At 35.7% G+C, this 12,007-nt stretch overlaps 1 protein-coding gene across 11 annotated transcripts in view; it reads left to right on the top strand.

Annotated features, from left to right (window-relative positions):
• ARB2A (ARB2 cotranscriptional regulator A) overlaps window positions 1-12,007 on the top strand; it is a 260,683-nt gene that overhangs the window by 23,747 nt on the left and 224,929 nt on the right. For all 11 annotated transcript variants that reach the window (XR_013943951.1, XR_013943952.1, XM_080575224.1 and 8 more), the window contains 2 exons: window positions 1,402-1,503; window positions 4,178-4,278. Coding sequence is in view for 9 of the 11 variants with exons in the window: in XM_080575224.1 (XP_080431350.1) it covers window positions 1,402-1,503; window positions 4,178-4,278 (203 nt within the window). In the remaining 2 variants the exon portion in view is untranslated. The remainder of the gene's footprint in view (window positions 1-1,401; window positions 1,504-4,177; window positions 4,279-12,007) is intronic.

Genomic DNA, 12,007 nt, shown 5'->3' with positions numbered 1-12,007 from the left:
TTCATAATACAACAGTGTTGAAGCTGATTTTCAGTGCATTTTAAACACTGTAGAAATTTCAGAGGATAAATGTACTAATACAAGGCTTAGATGACATTGTCATTGTCCACAAGACTAATCAAAAAAATATAGAATATCCTGAGCTGGAAGGGACCCACAAGGATCATCAAGTCCACTGATGATCCAAAGCCTATTTAAATAATTATTTTAAATAATTAAAGGATGAAAGTGTAGTTAATGTCAAACTAAGCAAGTGTAAAAAAAAAAAAAAAGACTTTTCAAACTGTTGCATTTCCTTTGAGATACAAATTTGGATGGTAAAGGTAATAAACTAATGTACTAAGAATTCTTAAGGGATTTCATTGGCAATACATGATTTGAAATTACACTTTATTTATAAAACAATTGTACAATGTCAATGTAGAACTTCTAAACTAAGTATTTATGTGGTCTTTAAATTCATTCGTGAGGAAGTAGGAAATATATCTCAGTGGTATCCTGCTCAATCATTTTGTGATATGTTGTTAATCATCTTATTTTGATAACCAGAAAGTATGTTAAAAGGATAGCATTAGGTTATGCGGGTGATGAGCAGTGAGAAGAGAGATGATTGTACAGTATTATTTTTGTATTCAGTAATTGTTTAGTAATTAGAAGTAAGCAAAATAAGTTCCTATGTGCTTGCCTCTGGTTAAATGTAATTCCTTAAATTTAGGATTGAAATATGCAGACTGCACTTATTTTAGTGTGCTTTCGTTAATGAATACCGGCTGTACCAGGATATACCATCTTAGAAAACAGGTAGTCTGAAAGTATGTGTATATCATGGCTTGCTATGAAATGGATAGTAGTTTTCTCTGCCTTGAGAATTATTAAAGGATGGTGGTTAAGGGAAGAGTTCAGATAGCTCAAGTCTGTTTGGGCATCAAAGGGAGGGTTAAGGAGTGTTGTGATCACAGCTGGTAAATGGCTGTGAGACAACATGCATTTGATAATATGAGCTCCTCAGGCAGGCAAACAAGAGTGTATCAATGACTTGATATTGAAGCTAGATAAATTCATGTTAAAAACATGATGCGTGCTAGAAACCAGAGACAAATTTCTGACATTAGTGGTAATGAATCATTGAAACAAATCACTATGTCTTTGACAGCGTCTGTTTCTGGACATTTTTTGATCAAGGTTAGAGATAAATAGGCAAATAAATAAATATGCTGAAGATAAGGCACAGCTATTGAATCTAGAGCAAGATTTGCAGTAATGAAGTCCTATGTTTAGTATTATGTAGGTTGTCCTTCTGCCTTTAAGATCTAAAAATCTGAACAAACACATTTTGTCAGTGATTATGGTGAAATAAAGAAGACATAGCATGCATTATGTAATTTTTTTTCCCCTTTTTAGATTTATTGTCTAGAATAGACCTGGATGAACTGATGAAAAAAGATGAACCACCACTTGAATTTCCTGATACTCTGGAAGGATTTGAGTACATATTTAATGAAAGTAAGTTGTATGTACTTTGTAAATGATATACATAGAACTATGTTGAAGGGTTATCAGAAGTTTAATTATACCTTCTAAATCCATATTAGAATTTCATACTTTTCTTTTAAGAATAAATATTTAAGCCCTAGTGTAACAGCCTTGTAAATCTAGCTAAGTAATAATTTTTTGATTTCATAAAACTGTCAAAAAAATCCCTTGTTTAATACAACACTAGGTTTGGGGTTGTACTGTGTGCATTTCATGGCTTCCAGTTTTCTGTTGTGGAAGTGCTGATAGAAAAATTCTGAAAGTAATTTCTGTAGCATTGGCATTAAAAAGTAAAATTGAAGAGTGGTCACTCATTCAAGAAACATTTTATTTATTGATGGATTTTTATTGATACAAAAGGCATAGTAATTTATTTAGATAATAATTTTTGCCAGCTCTTTCATTAATACCAGTTGGAAGACACCTCTGTAGTATTTATTTTGATGAAAGGATGAGCAGTGTGATAGACTGGCTCTTCAGGTGTAGGTCAAGGTTCTGCATTACAGCTAAATGTGTAATGACTACAAGTCAGGCCAGCTAGCTGAATCTGTATGTTTAATGAATAGCAGTATTTATAATTTCCAGTGCATACATTCAAAAATCCAGCTGAGAAATAAGCCTCTGAGCTAAAGTAATACCAGACTCCAGGAAAGGGCTCTTTCAAGATTGTTTGAAACCTGTAGGACAAATGGGGACGTTTACAATTCTACTTCTTTGCAGTGCCTGTTCTGTGAACAGAGGAACTTTAGTTTCTAAATCTGCCTTTCTTACATCTTCCACTTTTAAAGAAAGAAAAAAAAAAGAGCTTTCCTTTAAATGATAGTCATTTATGCAACACTTAGCTTTTTAATACCCTGATGGCTTTCACAGGAAGGTACTTAGAGACTAAAAGTGTCATGAAAGTGATGCTCTTTCTTTGATGGGAGGGGTTCAGCTCTGTCACTTTTCAGCTCCTTATTTTTAGATCTGCACAGTGTCTACTGTCTTCCTTACTGACTTCAGAGTTAATGGTTCATATGTGGTTGGTAAAAAGAGCAGAAATTTTGGGGAATGATGTGTTAGAATGATGTTACTGAATATTCCATCACTAACTTCACAGGCTGAGTGATTTCCAGAGAATGTAGCAAACCTATTACATACATTGCTGGTCAGTATGCTGCCAGAGGTCTTTATTTTGCTTTGTACATTTAATTCACATGTTTGCTCCTATACTCTTAAGTCATAATCGCACTTCTTTTTATGATGGAAAAATAAGGAGGATTTTTATAAGATTCAAAGAATTATGAAAAGACATAAGAGCACCAGAAAGAGAAAAAAAAAAAAACAGGTATTTGATCCAACTTATTAAGGAGACTACACCTTAATGACCTTAATGTATGCTGAACAGTATACTTGAAAAGTAAGCAGATGAAAATGAGCAGCTGAGTGAAGACTTAATGAAAATATAAAAAGGATATTTGTACCTGAGAAAAGGGTGTGAAGTCAGGGAGCATGGAAAATGCATTGGACATCAGGTAAGATTGGTCTGGAAAAAAAATACCAAATAAGCGGATTTATACACAGAAGGAGTAGAGATATCAGCTGTTAAATGTCCCATTTAAAATATCAAGAATCAAAATTTAGAGGTTCTGAAAAAGTGTGAACTGATTTAGCAACTTTTTACAATTCAAAAGGAAACATTTTGTTTTTAAATCTTACTTTCATCATGAAGGTCTTTCAGCTTTCTAGCTGAAAATGATTTGTCTGATTTACTGCAATTTTATGATTCTCTGAGATAATAACTAGTGTTTTTTCTAATAACCTGAAATATTACTGGTCAGATGACTTTTTTTTCCTGCAGTTTGCTTCCTGTTTAGTTGCCATTTTATTCTTGATATTTTAACCCACCCAAGTCTTCATCTGTGGTTGGATTTGCTACTAACCTTTTGCTATAAGCAAGGAAAGTTACACTGGAACCTCACAGTCAGTAGTGGTTTTGCTTTGATTATGCATTTTGCTTTATTCTGCTCTTATAATTTTGGTGTGTCCAGAGTAAGAGCTCTTACTTGATTGCACTGTGTTAGGATGTTAGGAGTTGAGATATTTACCTGAAACATAGACATGTTTGGTGGCTATGTCTTTGTTTGTTTGTTTTGTTTTTTAAAATTAACCAGGAATGTTTTACAGAATATTCTAATCTTGAAAATAAACGCTTCCTTTCCTTCCAGCCCCCATTCCAATTTGTACTCAGATTTCTTTGGAAACGCAGTTGGTTTTGAAGTAGGGGATTTGTAGGTACAATCTGATCACCTCATTGACATAGCAGAGAAGTATTTGATCTGTAAATGTTTACATTTCACTGTTAATCCGTAGCAGTTGAGACAAATGTTTCTTGCAAAGCAGTTTGGTGTTTGATACCCGCATGTAATTTTACTGTCATCACTTGTGTTTAGCTCAGTCTAGCAGTACATACCATTCTAGGAGATTGCATTTTGTTGTTGTGCTGCAGTTGTTTTCATTCAAAAGTAGTGTAACCGAAAAAGGAGGAGTTCATAATAGCCCAATTTTTATATGTTAGACTTTTTTCACAATTTTCAGTAATACAGTGTATCTTATTTTTCATGAGGAAATACTCTAAAATGTAGTGATTTTGTTTCTTTTACAGAAGGACAATTAAGACATGCAAAAACTGGGGAGCCATTTGTTTTTAATTATCGTGAAGATTTGCATAGATGGAACCAAAAGCGCTATGAAGCTCTTGGAGAGGTATGTAAATTGCGCGGATGCATGCATGCATATTTGTATTGTTGTGCTGTTTTTTTATTATATTTATTTATGGAATGATACATTTATTTATAAATATTTTAAGAAATATTTAGTGAGGCTGCAGTTTAAAATAGAACATAAATGTGATTAATCAAATCAGAAGTTATTATATAGTGCAGTTATTTCTTTAACTTCTCTTGGATGTGAGGAAGCTCACCCTCAAAGAAATGGGTGCAAAGCAGGGGCATTTTACTTACTAGCTAAAGATGAGTATGTTGGCTGGTCTTCTCACATTTCTAGGAGATACCTGAAGCCACTCTATTAAGAAGAGATATCAAGCTTGATTAATTAGCTGGATATTTGTTGATTAACTAAATCTTTGGATGCTACTGGTATTTTACTGGGCTTTCTGTAGAGGTGCTGTGGATATAGTAGGTGCAGAAGCGACCAAGTATATATATACAGTTCCTTTTCTGTCTGAAAATGACTATAATTTCATTGTCATTATTTTTGTAATATTTTAGGAGTTGGAGCACTGATTTGAGATTGAAGGCATCTGATCTCAGTCAATGCAAAATAGTGTGTGCTTAGGACTTCGTTGCACTGCCATAACCTCTGTGCCCAACAGGAAAAACAGTCTCAGCATGCTGACCTCCTAAGGCGGCAATGCTGCTCACATCACTGTGGCTTTCGGAGGCCCATGAAAGGGGATCCACGGTTCTGTGCACAAAATAGTTTTTTTTTTTCTAAAATACTAGATAACGTTGCCCTGTGGTTTCTGTTTCAAAACATTATGGCTTGTCATTCAAGAACTGCCTTTGCCTCATGGCTTGTCTGCTTTCATCAGTGTTATTATTTTAGTAAGGATTAAACTCATTTATTCCCTGCTTACTCTTTCTGTTACATTTGGACATGTGTTAGATGTTTTGGTTTTTAAACTTTCTTGTATACTAAGGAGTAAAAAAAAGAATGTAAATACCTGAAATGACAGCCAATTCTGCACTGTTGCAAAGTAAATAGTATAGAACACCTTGATTAAGTTTCTTGGGTGGATGAGTAAGGATATACTTAAATTTATGTAGTTTCTCATGCTGCCAAGAGAGTATTCATTAAAACTGAAGAAATAATTAAATGGCCTCTTCTAGTTGTACCAGGACAGTCTCCCAGAACTTATGGAGGCACTGAGCATGCTGGCTGAAAAAGGTAGTGTATGGCAGAAGTCTCTGATTAAGTAAAATGAATAAATAGCATGCCATTCTCTCGTTAACCATTGTAGCGGGGTGAAGTATGGTCCAAAAATTCCTGTCAATGTCAGTTTGGACACTGCCAGGCTGAGTGAAGTTGAAGTAAGTTAGGTGGAGAGTACATCCGAAGAGGAAGAAAAGACGGGTGATTCGCACGTGTACAGGGTAATGCCACAAAGCTTTGAAGTGCCTGTTTTTACACATATAAACCCCCATTTAAATGCACATACTCTTCTCTGTTCTGTTACAAAGGAATAATTTTTGAGAATAATTTATCAAATAAGCCACGTTCTTAGGTAAATCATAGTGAGTTTTCGGTGGTGCAGATTTTATTTTATTGTTCAGGTAGTGTGAAAAGCTACTGCAGTCCAGACTGCTGTGTTTGTGAACAGATAGGTAACTTGGATTGGTGTCTGTCTCCCACTTGCTTGCTGCGGCTCCTGTGATGGAGGCAGCCTTTCCGTTTGGGATGAAAAGCCATTGCTGACCCTGCCGGGCCTCTTCCAAGTGGCGATCTGGTGCTCTCTGGCTAACTCCACCCTTCCATTTCCTGGGCTCTGTGCTGCATATGCTGGAGCTGTCCAGCTGTTAATCATTGCCATGTCTTGCCAGAGCCTTGTTTATGGGTATAGCAGAACCTTACTTTTTACTTTCTTCTCCTCTGCCTCATTCCTTGGAGACCTGAGACATGGGAGGAGATGATGAGGGCTACGTCTGTGGCTTCTCACATCCTTTCACCTCAACGTTATGGTTTCCTAAACTAGGGAATGTGCTACTGCCAAATCTGTTGTGTTGTCTGAGTTACTTGATATACACTTCTTCCAACAGGAAACTGATTGGCTCCTATTCCACGTGCAGACATCTGTGTGTGCCCATATTGTTCAAGTATTGCTATTTTGCAAATAAATGAATCGAACAAGATGCATCTATAAAGATATATTAATATGTGGTCTAATGTGCTGCCACACCTTTTCTTAGGCATTTGGAAACATCATCAGATTCCTGCTTCTGAATAGTGAGTGCCACAGTTTCAACCCACGATAACGTAAATGGCTTTTAGTGATTTTTGGTCAGCCAGGAGGTGGGGTACGTTCACAGAGTGGGTGCCATAACACCTGTGATCTGTCTCGTTCATTTTCATTTACATTAGTTACAGTCGTTCTGTGTGTTCAGGTCTGAATGGTCTGTGAAAATACACATTGTTTATATTGGTAGGTAAAAGATAAGAAAGATTTGAGGTCAGTATTCTGACAGAGGGTGAATTGTTCCAAGTTGTTTATTTGGTTTGTGGTTTTAGGGGAATAAAAGCTCAACTGTATTTCGGTCTGTTGTCTCTGCTGTGTGCTTGATACTACACAGTTCTTCCAACAAGCTGCAAATGTACAAACACTTCTGCTTTGGGCACACTGAGTGTTTCTGTAGTTATCTGAGAACACGGGATGCTGACGGACAGGACCCATGGCTGGGCAGCAGTCTGTCATTCATTCTCACAGCTAACACTTTCTCCTGTGCCATAGGTTGGTGGGTATGTAGATGTTGAATAGTACTGAACAAGAAATTTACCCTCTGATTAGCAGTTTTGTGGTCTAGGCAAGATGTGTTTAGCAAACTGGTACCTTAAGAAGCAGCAGTTCATATAATTCATAAGGTGATACAGTAAAATGTGACCTTAGGGCTTTGCTTTGAAACATCATCCTCTGGCTTTAGGAGTTCTCTCTTATGTATTTCTGGCTCAACATTTATGTAGCTGAACATACAGTGAGATGATAAAGTAGGTAGACTTCAGACAAAGCATTTTATATATTCATTTTTCATGTGTTGAAAATACACTCATATTTCATAAATTCATTGGGCATAAATTTCGTATTTATTTTTCATGTTATTTATATTAATAAACAATGTGGCCACTGTTTCTATACTTAGTTCAGTCATTGTATGCTGACTTTCTGATTTTTAAGGGGATTTACGTACTCTGCTCAAGGCAGTTTTTTTATTGTACATACACATTGTGGGCTGCTTTTATTGCGTTCTACTCATTTAAGGAGTGGATATAGTTCCTGGCCTCATGTTGCAGCATCATTCTCTCTTTCTTGGAGCATTAATAAATTTCCATTTGGTAATCTATGATTTCTTGCTGTTAAAAGTCATGAATACGCTGTCTGTGATGTACTGCCATTACTCTGGCTGTATGGAAATTGATTCTTCACAAATTACAATGGTTCGTCAACATCTCCACTTCTTACGTCTCTTTATTCTTCATTCATTGATCTGTTATTTCAGGCACACAATTTGTTCTGCAGCCTCTTGATACGTGCTTCTAAAAGACAATTTAGTGAGCTGTTCATAATTTTCTGATTCTGGTTCAGTCACTGCTATTGCAGCATTGAATTTTGTGGAGAGGCCTCTCCATTTGCTTTTTAAAAATTAAAATGGCAACAGAAGTGCACAGAACATGGTGCTGCAGCTGCTTCTAACTGCCGATTAATCCATGTGGCAAGTTTGAAGTAGGATTGAGAACAGTTTTGTGACAACAGTTCAGTTGTTCAGACATACTGCTCCAGTTCAAGGTTGAAATATATATATTTTTTAATTTGCTCAGTCCTGGAGATTTGGATTCTGGATGAGACTCCAGATTAGACCTGCATGAAGCAAGTCTCCTTGCATGTTAACTAGATTTATTTATTGTTCGTACTGTACTTGCAATTGATATTAGGGCTACTGAAGTCACCAATTGTCAGACCCTGCTTGAGCAAGACATCAAAATTAGCTGGAATTATAAAAGAAATACTACTAAAGTCTATTGCTGGGGCGTCACTTAGCATTCTGCCAATCATACAGATTGTGTTGATAACGAGATTTCACTTCAGAAATATTATGTGGACGTTCTCCTTTCGGCCTTGCAGTTGCCAGAGTATCCCAAGCACCAAGAGACTGTTTATTTGTCTGTGTGTCTGCTAGGTGATTGTGATTTGGAGATGGCTTAAAGACTATGTAACATATGCAGATGTTTTTGTGAGTATCATCACCAATGAAGAGACTTTTGTCTGTACTGACATCTTGTACCCATGTCTTTCAGTAAATCAAAAAGAATTTGTAATTATGTAGATTATGATATAGACCACGCTATGATGCCTCTGCTGTGGTCCTATTCAAGGACTAGTATATGCCATAATTGCTGGCTGTCTGACCTGCCGAGGCATATAAGCAGATAGCAGATGAATTGCGGTTATTTTTTTACATTTATCACACCACAGCACAGGAAAATACCTTATGTTTACATAGAGCTGGTATGGAAAGCAAATGAATAGAACACCTAAGTCAGAAATTCCTTATGTGTTTCATGTATGATAACTTACAGTTAATTTTACATTTGTCGTGGAAATGCTGTCCCACCAGATAGGCTGCTTTAAAGTACATGCATAATTCTAGGTCCAGCTAATCATAAAGTAGGTTAACCATCAAGGTTAATATTTGTGTGGGGAAAAAATAAGTAAGTAAAATTTTGACGGTGACAACCCATAATTATGATCGCTAAGAAGTAAAATGTGATTTATTTATTTTTTTTAATACAGATCTCTGTTAAGTTAAAGAACAGCTTGGTCTCAACATAATTTAAAAACCAAGCTTTCACCTGCTACTAATTTCCTCCTTGGTTGCAAAGAGCATTATTTGTTTGGATGACTGAGAGAAAGAAGCTATTTACATAGCACAAATGAAAGCATAGAGCAGCAGAAGAGGACATGTAAGTTAATGAAGAAGGAAGCATTAAGTAGTCTGCATTTGAAAGGGTAGCTTCTTACATGAATAACCCAAAATCTGATGATAGGCTGCACGTGCACCTGATAGTACTTAAGGTCCAATCTTGCAGCCGAAGCTCATGTGAATAAACTCAATAGGTCTGATCTTGTGAATAAGGGCTGCAGGATCAAGTTCCAAATAAAATTTGCAGATGATTAGTAGAAATCCTTACACTCTAGTTTCAGTTTCTTTACACAGATAGTTTATCACTAAACATCCCAGATTTTCTCTGACTAGTGAGACTTTAATGTTATGTGCTGCATACCATGGATTAAGCAAAATTATGTTTGTGTACTTTAACTTAGTATTACGTATTTCCTGTTAGTTTAGTCAGTGCTAGGAGGAATTTGTCTTTCTGAGAGGATAAAATAAATTAATAGCGATGTAATATGTAAGCTGTTTCATGTGCATTTGCTTTCTTGGGGTGCTTGCTTGACTAGAGCTGTTGAAGAGGTTGCTGTCTTCAAAAAGATTTGATGCTAAATACTTAACAGGTGTCTGTTGAGCGTGTGTGAACTCAGTTTTTTCCGTTGTATGCATTACAATCAAGTACGGGTAAACTTTTACGGGGAAAGGAAAAACCCTCACTGAGGAGCTAACACAGACTCTTGCTAACTTCAGATCCTGTTTCAAAAGCAGAGTGAAAGCATTTAATTGAAATTAAGTATTTTTCCTTATCCTTACTTATGAAAATGGTAAAATCACATTTTGGATGGTTTCCTTTGCAAGCAATTTGACAGTGTTGTTTCTGTGCATGTCATGTCCTGTCTGCTAATGAATATTGCAGAAGGTTTTTACTTTAGCAAAATTTTACGGTGGAGTAAATGTCACAAAAATATTTAGAATTGTTCAATTTGGGCAAAAATACCAGAGCAGAAGAGAGAGACTGGGCAAATTCTTTAAAGTAAGGTATGGTGTGATGTCATTTCTTAGTAGGCACAGAGGAATCCACATAGAATCGATACCTTTTGAATGAACCAGGTAGAGAAAGAGTTTAGATGACACCTTTTACATTTTGGACATCAGGGTCAATTATAAATGCAGTTCTTTAGGAATCCATGCCTTATTGGTTTCAGGCTTCTTCATTACTACCTTGCTAACTTTAAATTTGTGACAGACAAGTGTGAAACAGAAACGTGATACAGAACAATTTAAGCAAGCTGAATAACACTAAAAGCACCTAAAAATGGGACAGGATATTGAATTTCTCCCTAATGGTAGTTCCTGAGCCATAAGTAATTATACATTTCAGTAAAGTTCCAGTCCTCTCACTCATTTCCAAACCAGTGCCTTTGAAAACAGAAAGAAAATGCTAGTACAGGCAGTACACACACAAAAAAATCTTTTGTATGTAGTGTCTTTATAATTTTAGAAAGATTTCAGTTTTTTACAATCTGTTTATCTTCAGCATTGCTTTTTGGTGAGTGAAGTAGATGGACAGACAGTTTAGCAAGCATTGAAGACTGCTTGATGGTACCTAAGGAAATTTAAATTTAAATATGAATCTTTGAATCTTTGTTGCATGCAATATATTCATTTGCATATGCTAAATCTGCTTTCAATATCTGCTGTTTGTGAAGACTTTTTACTGGAATGATTATGTCAGATGTGCTTCAGTGAACTCTTCTAGTTTGTAGGCAGCAATTGGCAGTAGGTTGGTTCATCACAGTAACATGACAGTACTCGAAAGGTTCAGAGATAGTTTCATAATTATTGTTAGCATGATTTTTGAAAGAAATGATGAGCATCTCATAAACCCAGATGGGAATTTGTTACATTGTTGATAAATGTGTTGATAAATGTGTTTTACATTTTTAAATTGATAAACAGTGAAAAGCAGAGAAGATACAATAAGGCAGATGGTTGTTTATAAAGCACTTGCAAGTTGCTGCAATTCAAAGAATGGTACTAATTGTTAAAAAGAAGACAAAAATTGGAGTAGGGGGAGTGTTTCAATGAGTTAATCATGAGCTTTTTAAAAATAAAACCTTCAGCAGCTTTAGTTCAATTAGAACCATTCTTGCCATCCTGGTCTTATATGCAAAAGTTTAGACTGCCAGTCCTTAACAAACTTTTGTACCAACCATTTTCCTGTAGCTGAAATTGAAAATACAAATAATCCACCTTTTTTTTTTTTTTATAAATCCATCCATTCTGTTCTTTCTTTCTGTTTTCTTGAAAACATCTATTGCACAGCAAAATTAAATTGAATCATCATTTGTCTCATTAATCACTCCTGCTTCAAAACAGGAACAGAGCAGTGAACTCCAGAGTCAGCAGAGACTTCACAGCAAGAAAGCAGTATTGGCTTATTTTTTTGTTAAAAGAATGTTGAAAAAATCATTTTTTGGCAACTTGGGGGAGACTAGAAAAACATGTTTAAGTGGTCCGAGGCAGAGTACAGATCAGTATACTTGGATGAAATCGGTTGATTCATTTTTGTCTTGTGCATGTTCAGTTCTTGTTTCCCACCAGTAGTACTAAAAGTTTCTACTGAAGACAAAGTATTTTCATACTGTTTCACAAGGAGATTCTTGAAAACCAGAGATATGGAGATTACTGCCTTCATCAAGAAACTCTTTTAAAATATGTTTTTTAGTTAAAGAACTCTGTAAGAGTTAGTTTTCTTTCACAGATTTTCATCCTCTCCAAGAAAGAATTTAACACTTCCTCTGTCTTCAACAATA

The sequence above is a fragment of the Anser brachyrhynchus genome, assembly GCF_964034855.1.
Source record: "Anser brachyrhynchus genome assembly, chromosome: Z".
Classification (NCBI taxonomy): Eukaryota; Metazoa; Chordata; class Aves; order Anseriformes; family Anatidae; genus Anser; species Anser brachyrhynchus.
Note: the sequence above shows the minus strand (reverse complement) of the source record. Positions and strands in the feature narration are given on the sequence as shown.